The sequence below is a fragment of the Marmota marmota genome, unplaced genomic scaffold (assembly GCF_001458135.2).
Source record: "Marmota marmota marmota unplaced genomic scaffold, marMar, whole genome shotgun sequence".
Lineage (NCBI taxonomy): Eukaryota > Metazoa > Chordata > Mammalia > Rodentia > Sciuridae > Marmota > Marmota marmota.
This window is the reverse complement of record NW_025999990.1, coordinates 3,875,832-3,893,726: the sequence shown is the minus strand read 5'-3', so window position 1 is coordinate 3,893,726 and position 17,895 is coordinate 3,875,832. Positions and strand designations below refer to the sequence as shown.

The 17,895-nt window shown below is 32.5% G+C and overlaps 1 protein-coding gene across 1 annotated transcript in view; it reads right to left on the bottom strand.

Moving 5' to 3' along the window:
• Adamts6 (ADAM metallopeptidase with thrombospondin type 1 motif 6) overlaps positions 1-17,895 on the bottom strand; it is a 284,670-nt gene that overhangs the window by 73,443 nt on the left and 193,332 nt on the right. The window contains exon 16 of the mRNA XM_048806580.1: positions 9,387-9,489. Coding sequence (XP_048662537.1) covers positions 9,387-9,489 — 103 coding nt within the window. The remainder of the gene's footprint in view (positions 1-9,386; positions 9,490-17,895) is intronic.

Genomic DNA, 17,895 nt, shown 5'->3' with positions numbered 1-17,895 from the left:
GGTAAATGTAAGTATATAGTAAAATTCAGAATACTCTAAATATTCTCATGGTGGTAAGTAAATCACAACTCTAGTATGAAGGCTAAAACACAAAAAATACTAAAAATAACTATAGCTACAATAATTTGTTAAAGGATACACAACATAAAAAGTTTTAAAATGTGACATCAAAACCATAAAACAAGTAAAAGTATAATTTTATATATGGTTATAACTATAAGAGGCTTCATGTAAATCTCATGGTAACCACAATGAAGCTAAAATCTTAGTAGGTACACAAAAGAGAAACAGAAAGCATCAAAGCATACAACTTATCAATCCATACAACACATCAATTCAATAAAGATAACAAGAGAAGAAAAAAGATCAAAAGGACCTATAAAATAGCCCCCTAAAAAACAAAACTTACTATTGACAAAATGGCAATAGTAAGTCCTTACCTACCAATATTAATTTTAAATATGAACATTAAATTCTGCAATCAAGACATAGAGTGTCTGAAAGGATAAAAATCAAGACCCAACTTCACATTGCCTACAAGTGATAGACCTCACATTTAAGTATACACATATACACATACACATATAATAAAAGTGAAGAGATGGGAAAAGATATTGCCTGAAAACAATGAGGAAAGCATAGTCTCTTTCCTAAGAGATGTTCACATGCAAAAAAGTCAGATTTGATCCTTATTATACACCTTACACAAAAACTATCTCAAAATAGAATGAGAGTCCAATATCCAAAACATATAAGGAACTGATACAACTCAACAATAAAACAATAATAGTAAAAGAAGAAATGACACAATTGGTAAAGAGCCTGAGTAGACATTTTTCCAAGGAAGACATGCATATGCTAAGTAGGTACATCAAGTGTAAAACCTTTCCCTGATCATTAGAGAAATGTAAATCAAAATGAGATATCATCTCACACCTACTAGAATGTCTATTAGCTAAAAGTCAAAAGATAAAAACTGGTGGCAAGAATGTTAAGAAAACAGAGTCCTTATGTGTTCTTTAATAGGAATGAAAATTGGTACTGCCATAGTGGAAAACAAATATGGATGTTCCTCAAATCGTTAAAAACAGAACTGCCATATGCTTCTACAATCCTACTTCTGAATATGTATCTAATGAAAATTAAATCATAATGCAACTAAACAAAAATATCTAGAAAATCTTAAATACTAAAACAATTCAGTTTTGAATGACCCAAAGGTCAAAGACAAAAGCACAACGTAAATAAAATATTTTGCACTGAAAGAAACAAAGTTAGAACACATCAAATTTGGGAATGTAGGAGAGCAAAATAACTGAAAATAAATAACATTATAAATATAAAAGAAAAATTAAAGCCTTAGAAAAAGATAAGCAACAAAAAATAGTACTAATGCCAAAACTTGGATGTCCAAAAAGATTAAAAAATCAATAAACCCAAAGCAAGACTGAGTAAGAAAAATACAGAAGACATAAATTATCAGTATTAGAAATGAAAGAGCACATATCACTACAGAGCCTATAAATATTAAACAAGATAAGAAAGTTATCATCAATTCATGTTACTAAACTGGACAGCAAGGATGTAACATGAATTTCTTAAACTGAAACAGAAGGAAGTTTAAAAAAATCTGAATAGCCTTTTTTTTTTTTTTGCCTCTTTGGTACTAGGAAATAAACTGAGGGACGCCTAACCTCTGAGCCACATTCCCAACATTTTTATACTTTATTTTGAGACAGGGTCTCACTAAGTTACTTAGGACCTCATTAAGTTCCTGAGGCTGGCTTTGAATTCACCATCCTCCTGCCTCAGCCTCTCAAGCCACTGGGATTACAGGCGTAGAAATACAATTTGTAATAATTAGTTTTACAAAGGAAATATAAGCTTGGGTAAATTTACCAGTGAAATTTATTGTAAGTAAGAAATAATATCAGTCCTTCAAAGTCTTTCAAAATATGGATTCTACTTCTGTAGGCAAGAGTATCTCTGATTACCAAAACTTGCCAAAAATGCAACAAGAAAAAAATTTATGAATCACTATTCCTTATAAAGTATATGCAAATATTTTTAATAAAACATGACAAATTAAATCCAAATATATATAAAAGTAAACATATTATTATCACATGAGGTTTATCCTGGGAATAGAAGATTGGTTCCATATGGTAACATCTGTCAAGACAATCAACATATTAACAGAAAAAAATAAAATCAATACAAATTATACTGGAGAACCAATCTACTGCATTAAAACAAAAAATAAAAGGCATGAAGATAGAAATAGATTATCTCAGCTTCCAGATAACAAGACTATTCATCATGAAAATATTAAGCAACATACAACTTTAAAATATGGAAATACGGAAAGGCCATAACATAAGAAGTTATATACAAAAATTTATTTATTTTTATATGCTAGAACATGCAATTAAAATGCAAATTTCAAAAGTTTTATTAACAACAGTACAAAAACCATAAATTACTCAGAAACATATTTAATAAAAGATGTGCAGGAGCTTGTATTCCAAAACTACAAAACATACTAGAGAAATAAGAGCAGACATAAATAAACAGAAATATTTTCCATATGCATTGGAAAATTCAGTATTGCTAAAATCTCAGTTCTCCCTCATAAATAGGTCTAGTAGGTTTTTCTGTAGACAGTAACTACTGGGATTGCAAGTTCAAGACTGGCCTCAAAAACTTAGTGAGACTCTGTCTCAAAATAAAAAATAAAAAGGGATGGGGATGTAACTCAATGGTAGAGTACCCTTGGGCTCAATGCTCAGTACTGTGAATAAATGCAAATTAATTAAGTAAAAGATGCTTTGGAAATTGTATAAATGTATGGAAACTAAACAAAATGTTCTTGAATGAACAATAGGTCAATTTAAAAAATAAAAAAGAAAATTTAAAAATATTTTGAGACTAATGAAAATGGAAACACAACATACCAAAACCTAGGGAAAGCAGGAGAAGCAGTACTAAGAAGGATATTTATAGCAATAAGCCCCTACATTAAAAATAAAAAGAGAGAGGGATGGAGGGAAGAAAGGGGGGGCGGAGAGAGAGACATACACAGAGATGGGGAGGTGTGCAGTAAAGAGAGAAAAAGATTCCAAACAAACATTGGAACAATGCAACTCAAAGGCTATAAGAACAAATAAAACTCAAAATTAATAGATGGAAAGAAATAACAAAGTTTAGAACAGAAATTATAATGGAAAAAAGGAATATCACATAAAAGATTAAATAAATGAAGAGTTTGTTTTTTGATAAGAAATATTAAATTTACAAACTGTTAGCTAGACTAACCAAGAAACAAAGAAAAAGACCCAAACAATAGCAACAAAAAAATCAGAGATGAAAAGGGAGCTAGTACACCTGATTCCACAGTAATACAAAGGACAATTAAGGATTATCATGAACAACTATAAACCAAAAATAAAATTGAAAACCTAGAAGTGGATACATTTTCCTTTTAATACTGCTTTTGCTGCATTCCATAGGATTTGGTATGTTGTATTTCCATTTTCATTTGTCTCAAAATATTTTTTTAATAATTTCCCTTTCGAATTTTTATTTGACCATTGGTTGATCAAGAGCATGTTGTTTAGTTTCTACTTCTGAACGTAGGTAATGTACCAAATTTAAACCATGATGACATGGAAAAATTGAACAGACCAGTAGTGAGTAAAGATGTTGAATCAAAAATAACATCTCCTAACAAAGAAAAGTCCAGGACCAGATGGCTTCACTGCTAAATTCTACAAAACATATAAAGAAGAATTAACACCAATTCTACTCAAGCTGTTCCAAAAACAGAAAAGGAGGCAACTCTGCATTATTCTGATACAAAACCAGACAAAAACATCATAATAAAAAGAAAACTATAGATGAAGATCACTAATGAAGGCAGATATAGAAAATCTCAACAAACTTCTAGAAAGCAAGACACAACAGCACATAAAAAGATTACACAGCATGATCAAGTAGAATTTATCTTAGGGATAACAAGAATGGTTCAACATACATAAACCAATAAATGTAATACAACATAAAAACAGACTGAAGGAAAGAACATATGATAATCTCAATAAACACAGAAAAAGCATTCAATAAAATTCAACCTCTCTTCATGACAAAAACCTTCAACGTATTAGATATGGAAGAAACATACCTCAACGTAATAAAGGTTATATGTGACAAACCCATCATCAGACCATACTAAATAGAGAACAATTGAAAATGTTTCTTCCAAGTTCTGTAATAAAACACTTTCACCTCTTCTATATAACATAGTACTAGAAGTGTTAGGCACAACAATTAGATAAGGAAAGAAATTAAAGGACATTCAAATTGGAAAGAAGAAAGCTAAATTTTTCCTGTTTGCAGAAGACATAATTGTGTGGATATGTATAAAACAAAAAACTGATAAATTCAGTAAAATTGCAGGATATAAAATCAGCATACAGAAAATAGTAGCATTTTTGTACACATAACATTCTTGATAAAAAAAATTTTAAATGCAATAACATTCACAATGATCACAAAAATTAAAATGCCTAGGAATAAATTTAACAAAGAAAGTTAAATATTTCCACGATGAAAATTATAAAATGCTAATAAAGAATTTGAAGAACATACACATACATATATACACACACACACACACACACACACAAAGACATCCATGTTTATGGATTGGAAGAATTAATATTGTTAAAACACTGATGCTTTCTCTTTTTTAAATATATTTATCTTTTAGTTGTAGTTGGACACAATACCCTGATTTTATTTATTTCTTTTTATGTGGTGCTGAGGATCGAACCCAGGGTCTCACATGTGGTAGGTGAGCGCTCTACTGCTGAGCCACAACCCCAGCCCAACACTGGTACATTCTAAAGGAATCTATAAGTGTAAGGTAATCCATATCAAAATATCAGTGATATTCTTCACAAATTGTTATAGACCATAAAAGACCCAGAATAGTCAAAATAATCCTGAAAGGGAAAAAAGAAAAGCTAGAGGCATCACAATACTTGACTTTGAAACATACTATAAAGATGTAGTAATCAAATCAGCATGATACTGGCATAAAAACAGACACATATACAAGAGAACAGAATAGAAAAATCAAGAAATTTATTCATGTACTTATAGCTAACTGATTCTCAACAAAGACATTAAGAAAGGACAGTTTTTTAAATAAACAGTGCTGGGAAAACAAGATATACATATGCAGAAGAATGAAATTAGACTGTACTTCTTACTATATGGGCAAAAGATTTACCATATTAAAAAAAATCAACTCAAAATGGATCAAGGGCCTAAATGTAAGACCTGGAACTATGTGTTATGCTTTAGATATGAGGTGTTCCCCCAAAAACTCATGTGACAGTCAATGCAAGAAAGTTTAGAGGGGAAATGATTGGGTTCAAGAGGCTTAACCTAATCACTGCATTAATCTGCTGATAGGAATTAACTGGGTGGTAACTGTAGGCAGGGAGGGTGTGGCTGGGTGGGTGACTGGAGATAAGCCTTTGGGGTATGGATACATTTTGTCCCTAGTGAGCCAAACTTATCTCTCTCTGCTTCCTGATTGTCATATCCTGAGCAGTTTTCTTCAGTCATGCCCCTTTGCTTTAATGTTCTGCCTCACTCTGAGCCTAGAGCAATGGAGTTGGCCATCTATGGATTGAGACCTGTGAAACTGGGCGCACCAAATAAGATTTTCCTTCTCCAAAATTGCGTTTTTCAGGTCTTTTGGTCACAGCAACAAAAAGTAAAACACTAAGAAACAACTAAGAGAGGACATAGGGGAAATACTTCAGGACATTGCTATAGGTCAAGATTTTTAAAAAATATCCTCCCAAATTCAGGTAACAAAAGCAAAATAGGACAAATGATGGTATATCAAACTAGGAAGCTTCTGCATAACAAAGGAAAGAATCAACAGAGAGAAGAGACAACCTCCATAATGAGAGAAAATACTTACAATTCATCCATATGATAAAGGATTAATATTCAGAATATATAAAGAACTCAACTCAAAAGCAAAATACTAATAAAAATCATCTAATTTTTAAGTGGTCAAATGACTTGAATAGTTATTTCTCAAAAGAAGACATACAAACAAACAAGTATATGAAATAATGTTCAACATTACCGATCATCGGGGAAACCCAAGTCCAAACCATACTGAGATATCCGAGTTAGAAAGAAGCAAGAAGTAACAAATGGTGATTATTGATGTGGAAAAAAGGAACTCATACAGTCTTGGTGGGACCATACATTATTACAATGATTACAGTAAAAGTAAGGAGATTCCTCAAGAATAAATAGAACTACCATATAAGACAAAACCCCACTATTGAATGGGAAAGAAATCATTATACCAGACAGATATAATACCTGCACACCTTTTATTGTAGTACTATTCATAATTGCCAATATACAGAATAAATCAAGATATACATCAATGGATAAATGGATTTTTAAAATGTTGTCTAGGGGCTGGGGCTCTAGCTCAGTGATAGAACACCTGCCTAGCATTCATTGTGAGGCCCTGGGTTCAATCCCCAGTGCCCCGCCCCCGTCCCCCCCCCACTCTCTCACACACACACACACAAATGGTCTAGGTCTATAGGATTATAACCACAGTGGAATATTATCCGGCCATAAAAAGTTATAAAATTATGTCATTTGGGGTAACATAAAGAAACTAGAGGATATTGTGTTTAGTGAAATCAGCCAGGCACAGAAAGACAAATGCTGCACATTCTCATTCATTTGTTAAAGAGAAAAACGTTGATCACATTGAAGAACAGTGATTACTAGAAGCTAGGAAAGATGGGGAGGAAGGGAAATGGAGGCTGGAAATAGACCCCAAATATAGCTAGATAGGACAAATTACTTCTAACATCCCGTAATCTACAACAATTTATTATATATATATTTCAAAATAGAGAAGAGTTTGAAGTTTCCCAGTACAGAGAAATGATATTTGAGCAGATGGAAATGCTAATTACCTCATATACATATATCATACTGTACCTCATAAATTTGCCAATTAAAATAAAAATAAATTAAAACTTTGCTTAAAAAGGCAAACAATTTGAACACAAAGTTTAAAAGGAAATATATAAATGGCTACTAAGTAAACGCAAACATGTTCAACATAATCATCCTAAAACAAAAATTAAATCTTTATTGAGACACTACTCAATCCCTTCCAGAGAAAGACTGAAAATACCAAATATTAGTAAGGATATGGAGTAAACAGAGTCCCATAAGTTATTGTTGAGAATATAATATGGTACAATCATTTTGAAAAAAAAATCTGGCAGTTTCTTTTGAAAGTAAATTCACACCTATCCTATTTTTTAAAAATATTTTTTAGTTGTAGTCGGACACAATACCTTTATTTTATTTATTTGTTTTTATGTGGTGCTGAGGATTGAACCCAGTGCCTTGCACATGCTAGGCAAGCGCTCTACTGCTGAGCCACAACCCCAGCCCCACACCTACCCTATTGGCTGGCAATTTTGCTCCTAAGTATTTACCCAAGAGAAATGGAAACATGCTCACAAAAAAACCTGTACATACAAATATTCATAACAGCTTATTCAGAACAGCTAAAAATTAGAAACAACCCAGAATGGCAGAATGGAAAAACTACCACGGAACACTGCTTAGCAATAAAACAAAAAGGACTACTACATACAAAAATGTGTATAAATCTCAACAGCATTAGGTTTAAAGAAGCCCTACACAAAAGAGTGAATATGGCATAATTTTGTTTATATTAAGTTCTGAAACAGGATAATTATGTTGAGGAAAAAAGTCAGAACAATTGTTGCCTCCTGGAGCTGGTAGAGGCAGTTATTGACAGTAGTGAACCATGAGGAGTTAGGGACTGAATGCTTGTGTCCTCTCATATTCATATTTTGAAATCCTAACCTCTAATGTGATGGTTGGTATTAGATGTTGGGGCCATGGAAAGGTAACTGGGTCATGAGGGCAGAACCCTTATGAATGGAATTAGTGCCCTCATAATAGGGAATCCAAAGACCTCTCCCCCTTTTTTCTGCTGTGTGAGGATAAAATGAGAAGATGGTAGTATGCTGGCACCTGATCTTGGTCTAATCTCCAGAACTGTGAGAAATAATTTTTGTTATTTAAAGCCCTCAGTCCATGATAATTGATAATGACCTGAACTGACCATGATCTGACAATGACCATAATAATTTTGAAGATAATGGTAAAGTTCTATATCTCAGCAAAACATTACAGGTGTGTGCATTTGTCAAAATTCAGTTGAAGTATAGTTAAGATTCATGCATTGTATTGTACATCCCCTTACTTTTTTTTTTTTTTTTTGAGAGAGAGAGGATCTTTTTTGTAGATGGACACAACACAACGCCTTTATTTTTATGTGGTGCTGAGAATCGAACCCGGGTCCCGCCCATGCTAAGTGAGCACTCTACCGCTAAGCCAAAATCCCAGCCCTACATCCCCTTACTTTAAAAGAAAAAAGTAAACAAATAATTGCTCTATGGTTAACGGTATACATGCTAAAGTATTTAAAACAAAGTATATTAATTACTTTGGTTGACTTTGAAATATATAAAAATACGATGGGTTAATAAATGGATAAAGAAATCAACCGACATTTATAAAGTATAGTAAAATGTTAGTGGTAGAACATCTGTGGTAGATATACAGTTGTCACCATAAAATCAGATATTATTCTAAGCCAGATAATTTTTAAAGTAAGATATTAGAAAAACAAACAGTAAAAGTTTTTTTTAAAGTACGTTCAATTTTTCTAAAAGAAAATTTCAACAAAATCTAATTTGTATTTTGGGAGCAAAGAAAATCTTCTGCTTACTGAATAATTAGTACTTGAAACACGCCCAAATTAAGGAGCAAAATATCTCTTAATTCCTCAAAAAGAATAACCTCTTATGTAAAGATTGGCCTTTTACTAAAAAAGAACTAATTTCCTTTTTCTAAGTTGATTTTTATTGGTATACTTTGTTTTCTGGGTGGTGACTACAAACATCCAATGATTATAATGTGATTCACCTCTATTCCAAGGAAGTCTCAAGCAGAACAAATATTATATGGTTTTGATGTGTACGTATCTTTTCTAATTGTTATTTAGAACTAGGTTTTAAAAATAATTTCCAATACTTTGTAGCAATATAAATTTTATCATAGGGAAACTAAAACCTTGTAACAAGACAAGCACTTTCTACCTCAATTTGCAGATACTAATTTAACTAGTACTTGCACGACTGTGTGGTGTGTTTGTATGTGTTAAATACTCTTTTATATTTGAAAGTTCTCAAGCATGAATACTCTGCCAGGTTATACATTACCTCCAGTATAGGGTTTCCAGTTATAATACTTTCCTCGGAAAGGCATATTGTCAAAGTCTGCACACTGTTTCTCTCGAAAATCTCGGGAACCCAAAGGGCATGGCTAAAATAAAATAAAATAATAAATGGTACCATTGTTGTAAAATACCAAAACCAAGGGACAACGTCCCTAAAAATTAAAATTACCTGAATCTTATCATATTAGCTCACTACCTTATTCTGGCTATAATTTTGGCATTTGATTTACTGTTTGATAATCAGTATTCAGATTCAAGTATCTAAATTGTAATCTTAGCTATAGAAGATATAACTGAAGTCATTTAAACAGTTAAGTGTTAAGGAGTTTCAATATAAATTTACCCTGGGACACATGTCATAGTCTATTTCGTAATCAATCCATCATGTATCTCCTTATAAACGTACGCAAAAACTAGATGAAAAAACTAAAACCGAAAGTCCTTTTAGTTGAGGTAGCAGACCTATACTCTGTGAAGTGCCCTGAACTTTAAAATATTTTAGCACATTAAAATATAATACTCTCAATGCCAAACCTAATGATTCTTTTTGTTAAATTACTCTTCTTGATAGCCTTTTAATAAAAATGAAAAATAACTATTTACCATAAACTATATAGTGTACCATGCTGGAAGGACATGTTTGCAGGATCTTTTATTTCATGGACTGCTAATCTTTAGATTTTTGGAATACTGAGATTACAGGAGTGCTTTTCTTTTCTAACTATTTTTAAGGAATAAAAATTGTCAGTGGCTTTGCCATGCAGCAAGTCTACTTTTAAAGAATATCAATTTTAAAAAATACAAGTAATTTGAACTATAGGTACAAGTTTTCATGTAATCTTTAAATACTTATAAAGCACCAACCACCCAAAAGTTCATCCAAGCCCAGTTTTCAATGTAGCTAGAAAATCAAGCCATAAGGGTAAAGCTACAGAATTATTTCAGGCAATATTCATAGCATAGAACAAATTCTACAGGTTATCTATAGGTGCTGTTTATTGGTGAAAGATCAATGTGTCATATGGTTAGTTAGGGACACACTGGTTGAAAAAGAAAATCTTGGGTATGTTTCAAAGCATACCAGGTATTGAGCCAGTTAGGAAACATAAAGGATTTGGGGAGAGTAGGGACCAGGTGTGGTGACACATGTCTGTAATCCCAATGGCTCTGGTTGCTGACAGGAGGATTGCACGTTCAAGACCAGCCTTAACAACTTAACAAAGTCCTAAGCAACTTAGTGAGAATCTTTCTCAAAGTACCCCTGGTTCAATACCCAATACCAAAAAAAAAAAAAAAAGAAAAAAAGAAAAAAGAAAGAAGAATAGTTGAAAAAAGGTATTCTAGATGAAAGGGGGGGACTTCATAGAAGCCTAAGAAAAAATGATATTTCATATATAAATACTAATGCATAATAAATCCCTGAATTAACAAATTAAGGCATCATAAGGGCCATGTGCTAAAAGCAAACAAAAAATGCTGTTTTTCACTATCTGCTAGTGATTTCTTTGAAAAGAAATAAAGAGTCAAATGGAGGATATTATTATTTAATTAAAGCACTTCCACAATACTTCATAGAATTTCTGTTCTATTCTTCCTCTGATAGTCACTCCCAGGGTCAGTATAATAAAAATATTAAAAATAACAATAGCTACTAGTATTTGCTAAGCACTAATTTGTGGCATACTGATCAGAGATCTTTACATGCATTATCTATTTGATTCCTTTCACCACACTCTTATGAGGTAGTTATAATTAATTTCATAATGAAGTAAACTGAGATACAGAAAGATTGCTTAGTAATAATTTCAGGGTGTGAGGACACCTCCTTCATCTGAATGGGAGCATGCTCTGGACATTCTAAATACCACAATAATAGCAGAAGTTTCCACATTTAAACAAATGGTCATGTCTGTGTTCCAATGTTTATAGAGATGACAGATCAGATTTGTACAAATATTTATAGAGATGACAGATCAGATTTGTCCTAGGTGGTACCATTTGCCAAACCCTGATTTAGAATGTTCCATAATAGATACATTTATCTTGTAGCATTTCACAGAAAAATCAAAATCAATTATTAATTTTTGAGCCAATACAGAATCATACCTTTCAAGAAGTGGTATTAAAGGTGATATAATCTAATTTGCATAAGATGCTTAGATAACCTCTACAATCATCCTTACATGGCCATACAATCTATATAAACACCTATATAAGGATAGATCAAAGACAAAGCTGCAATAATTAGCAGGTTCTTCCCTACTTCCATTACAAACCTACCTTCCTATAACCAAGTGGTTTTCCTTTGTTCTGGATTCACACTGAATAGCTCTAACTGCTTAACTGAAAGGTATCTAGGCCTTGATGGCGTTCCTATGAACACATCATGATTTAGCATTAGTTTTCTTGAAATAAGGCACCAAGAACTGGCCTTAAGTATCTTTCTTTCATCTAGAAAGTATTTATAGATCATTTATTATGTATCAGATATAATCTAGGCTCTGGGGTTACAGCAGAAAACTAAATATGCTCTGTCTCTGCTTTCATGGAGCTTACTCTAGTTGGAGATAAGAGAACAAACAAAAAGCAGGGTAAGGAGATTGATAGTGAGGTGGGAGGGAAGTTGTTTTATATAATAAGGTTAGAGAAATTTTTTCTAAGGCGGCATTTGAGTAGAGTTTTTAAAAAACGAGGAAATGACTTATGTACACATCTGTGAAAAGTGTTTCAGGAAACTGAATGCAAAAGCCCTGAGTTGGAGTGTGTTCAGGCTGTTTGCAGAAAAAGTAGAGAGAATAGAATGGCTTGAGAGAATTAAAGTGGACTCAGGGACTTGATCCCATGTCATTTTGATCCTTGAATACATCCTCTAGAATTCTGTTCTAATGTCAATGTTCCCATCATGAATGCTCTGAATCTGTTTGATTAAAATAGGCTCAGTAGGAGTATTATATGCTGGTTCAAAAGAATAAGAGTAATCAAAGGAAAGAGTATTTTCTGAAATAAAAATGAGGTGAATCCATTTTTGTTTAGTTTAGGAATAATGAAGCTTAAGGAGTAATGCTTTGTAATTACTTAACGATAATAATGGTGACACTATCCAGAAAGCAAAACATACAACAGCAGGCATAAGCAACAAAGGTTTTATTTAAAGCCTGACAGGTTTTCAGTCTCCTAGAGCAAATGCTAACCAAGCATTCTATCCGAAAAACCAACCAGGAATGCCCCCCCACCCATAAATTCAAAGAGCAAAGCTGTAGGTGTCAGCAACTTTTGGTCTTCTTAATGCAAAGAAATTTTTTAAAATTAATATTAACGTCTTTATGACCATTGTTTTTCAGAGATCTATGTAAATTAGCACATTCTATAAACAAATCATTTTGTGCTTTCAATTATTTTGATAGTTTAGGAACACCTCCTTTTCACTAAATTTAACATTTTATTTATTTATTTATTTACTTACTTACTTACTTACTTATTTATTTTTATTTTCAGTGCTTGGGATTGAACCTCAGACCTCTTGCATGCCAGGCAAGCACTTTACCATTGAGCTACACTCCCAGCCCAATACATTTTATTTTAGATAAATAAATTTTTAAAAATAATAATAACTCATTGAGGCATAAAGTTGCTACATAAAGAAGTCTGAGTTTCTGCTGACAAACTTTCCAGTGATATTTCTATTGCTGGAGTTCTAATCAGAGTTTAATTCCAAAGAATAGGGTGACCTATGCAAGTCCAAAATTCCTTTGTACCTTCTTTCTTTTATTTGTGAAATATGCCCCCAAATTCCCTGATCTCGAGGAAAAATATATCCTAAGATGTCCCACAAATGTGGAAAATTTTGAAAATACTGTATAATGTCCGAGTGTAATAAACAGTATGAAAAGGGATGAAAATAAAAATGCCTTCCCCTTTCCTTTTCCCTTTTTCTCTCCAGTTCCTAAAGGAAATGGGCAGGCTTGGAAGAAACAATGACTCTACAGCCTCAGGGAAAACTGCGAAATGCATAAAATTTCAACTTCCTTTTCCCCACTTTCTGCTGCTTTTTCCTTTCTGTGTTTATAGCGAATACACTTTTGCTTTAACTTATTACATTAGATCTGCCTCCAACACTCCCAACATTTAATTTTCTTCTTCCTTTCCAGAAAAGCAACACATTTGTATTTATAAAAGTACATTAGAACCCATAAGGCACAAATATCTATAATAACAGAAACACTCAATTGAGTACAAATAAATGCTAGCAATAGCCACAGCTATTTTAAATATATAGTTTTAACTTTTCTTCTAATTATCAAAGAACCATGCAAGTTTGATATAGATCCTATTTATTTAGAAATTCACAGAAGTTTGGTAAGGTTAGATGACTTACCAAGATTAAGTAGCAATAAGTATCACAGGCAGAACTCGAACTTGAGTCAATTTAATTTCCAAGTACATGTTCTTTCACCACAATTCTATCTCCAAATATATACTATAATTTTCCCATCTACACAACCAAGGCACTAACACTCTGAATGATGTACGCAAATGGACTAAGGGGAAAAAAAAAACTGAATAGCATGCCCTTCTAGCAAAGAAGACTGAGAACACACCAAAGTATTATACAATTTAGACTTAAATTTCAGAACAGATTGCACATGATCTGGAAAATCCTTATATTCCAAACATTTTTTATACGCTTGATGCATAAAGTAAAAGAGGCAAAATAGATATTTGAAGGTAAAGGAATAATGTGACTTTCTACCCAAAGTGGAACTTAGTTATTTCATCAGAAATTCTATTCCAGCCTCATTAATCTTTGTTTCACCTGCCCCCTTGGTTTTGGAAAACAACAGCACCAGGAAATTCTTTTTAAGAATTTAGGAATGTAAAAGAGTTTACTTCATAGTTCCTAATACCCTTTAGGAAGCTTTGATATAAAATTTGGTCCTTAACCTTAATACAGCCATATTTTTATTCTTTACAAAGAATAAAAGTAAGGTATTTACATAATTGACCTTTAAATTCTACTACTTACAATAGTTACAATATATGTACCAATTTTTACCTTTTTAGGACATTCTGCATGGTAGTTTTAAGCTATTGGGATAAAAAAAATAGTTCAGAAAAACAAAATGTCTGATTTTTGTCAATATTCTCATATGCCAGTATAAAAGGAGATTCCATTCAGATAGTAATCAAAAGCCTATTTTTGAGCAGTTCATGAACAAACATTTTTCAAAAGCTTCAACACCAAACCCAGATATTTACTTCTCATTATATCCCTACCAGAAAATCATCTTAGTTTTTACCTTTGCCCGTGTATAAAACCTATCAGGGCCTAATTTATCTCTATGTCCAAAGAGAACTGTTTTCTGAATCCATGAACCCTTAGCATTATGGCTTCCATAAAATTCAGCCCTCTAAGACCAAGAAGGCCAGGTCTTTTTAGATTAACTCACAATATCAAAAACTCAGTTTTAGTTCTTGATTTACTGGTTAGACCAAACTTTACCCAGTTCTCCTAAATGTCTTTAATAAGTGCTCCTGGTTTCTCATTATCTCTGTAGCTTCAAGGTGAAAAGAACATTAGTTTGTTCCTGCTACAGATCTTTTCTTTACCTACAGTTCTGCCATGGAGATCATTATGTGCATATCAAAGAAAGGATTCTTGTCTAGCTGCTTTTGAAAACTTCCTAGTGTGACTCATGGTGAAGTAAGAAACAAATTGTCCAGTCCAATACATCCTGATGCAGATAATCAGTCTTAAAGTCTAGCATCTGGATAGCCTGGTTATATTGCTATTAAGGTGGCAGGGCAATTTTGTAGTTGGATACCCTTTTATGAAAAATTTTTTTATTTATATATGTGTGTGTATATATATTATATGTGTATATATATTACATATATAAAATATATACTTATATATTATATAATATAAAATATATATACACACACACATACATTTTAGTTCTGGTTGGACACAATATCTTTATTTTATTTATTTATTTTTATGTGGCACTGAATATCAAACCCAGTGCCTCGCATGTGCTAGGCGAGCACTCTACCACTGAGCCACAACCCCAGCCCATCCTTTTATGAAACTTTTAAGGATCGAAGATTTTATCTTTATAAATTGACTCCTCTATTCCTATGACTTATTTATTTATTTATGAAACAAGGATAATAGTTAATCAAACACTCTGCCCTTTCTACTGGAAAGCTCTTTTCTTCAACCACTCCTATACCCTTCAAATGTCTATAGTAAGAATTAGGGAGAAAATGTGAAATACTCTTTCTATGCTTACAACTTTTAAAGACTATTTGACCCACAACGGTTCTAGGTTTTAATTTTTCCTTTAACTTGGATTAAAAAGAGTATTCTTAGCTTTATATAGTTCAATTCAATTCACCAGTGCAGGGATCCACATAGGAGGAATATCAAAGCTTCAAATAGTGAACAGGTCTATTGTGGGTATATCTCTTTTTATCTTGCCACAAGACATTATAAAACTTGGAACTGATGTTTGCCTCTTTACTTGGGTCATTTCACTAGTAAGCTCAGGGTAAAGTTTGCAACCCACTTTTAATAAGTGGAAGGACTTTGAGGTAGATATCCAAGGTACTGATTCTATCCCTATTTTACATTGTTTTCCTTTTCTTCTGATTTTCTGATTTATTCTGTTTTTCAGTTGTGATTTTAATATAGTGCTATAAGCTAACAACTCTAATCATAGATCTATAACTAATAATAATTATTATTATAAGTAAAAATATATGAGAACTAAGTGGTAATCCATAGTACCAACTAGGAAAACACAGAAATGAGATCAAGATTTTAATATTATTTGGGAAATTGACAGGTTATATGGAAGGGGTTGCATGGTTCTAAAAGGAATTCAAGTAGGTTCTCTCAAATATACATGAACTGGCCTAATAGCTCCTAGATTTTCCATTGTAACTTGAACTGGGCAAAAGTTTAAAAAGGCACAGAACAAACCTCAAGGATTCATGACACTATATACAGTATGCTGGTTCTCCTGCCACCCTACCACCTGACATCTCATTCTGGGCACTGATTTGAAAATTCCTCCAAGATTGTTTGAATTTATCCCCTGTATTATCCCTATTTAAGTCTCAAGAAAAAGTCCTGGATCACAAATAAAAAATGCGTACGAATTCTTTTCTAGTTCTTAACCGTCAAACTGATTTTAACTAGTTGGAAAGTTTTCCCTCAGATCTTACTTTACAGGTTCATTAAGTATGACATGCATAGTATTAGATTATGTAAAACGTGCACTAAGGAAGGAGGTTGGACTTAGAAAAGTGCACTCTTTTGAATCTTTTAAGTGAGAGCAGATCACAAATAACAGACACCTGGGCATTATAGAGAAAAAAGAACATTGAAGCCATTCTACGTTTAGAAAGAATGCAAAAGTTAAAGAACACAGACATAATCTCTCTATAATGAGTATATATTGATACTTATTCTTTGCTAAGGAGAAAATACTCTTGCTTACTTTACTCAATCTTATCTCCAATCAACGCAATCTTCATTATTTATTCCCTGTTCTACGATATAGTCTATATATTAGAAACTCTTAGAATAGATTTTTTAAATAAAGGAGTTTCTCCTCTAATATGACACATACATTCCAGAAAAATCTCTTTCCACAAAATTGCACACTAAAAATAACAGGCATATGGGAAAAATTGGGTTGCAGGCAGACAACTCAAACACAGATGCCCAACAAAAACAATAACAATTCTAAAAAAAAAATACTTGCACAATTTTAAAAATATATGGCAAATTCCAAACAAATACTAGAGTAAATATAGTCCTTTATCTTAAAAAAAGCTGAAATAGGCTCAAAGGAAGGGATAAACACACAATAAGGACTTCTATGACAGTATTTGGTTAAAATGAGCAAAATGAATGTCAGACAAAGGTGAATGGTCATCACATACAATTTCCCTTACTTAGTGGCACAAAACAACACAATTAGTTATGGGCTAATATGTGCTACAGAAACAATGTTGTAACAGAACAGATTACACCAAAACTTTACAAGTATCATGTTTTTCTAGATTTAGATTGAAAGAATAGGAATTTTAAAGATTCCACCAAGCCAACTCATTAGTGAGAAGAAGGGAGAGAACTTCTCTCCACATAGGAAGGGAAGATGGTTATAATCATAGCTATGGTACATAATTATGTGCTCACCAAATTTTATCAGCAGCTACTTCTACTACTTCTGTGGAAATTAAAAGAGCTCTGAGGCAGACACTATGGCGTACACAATGTCTACTCCATGATTTCTTGCTAATACAACTTTGACATTTTTTGCTCAGGAAAGGTGACCTTAAGCCCATTTTAGGGGTAAATCAGGATTAGTCTAAACCAATAATAGTAATTGTACTCCTTTTGCTAATGACTGGTTTGAGGGTTTAAGGGCATGTGGTCCCCTGGCAAAAAAAAAAAAAAAAAAAAAAAAAAAAAAAAAAAA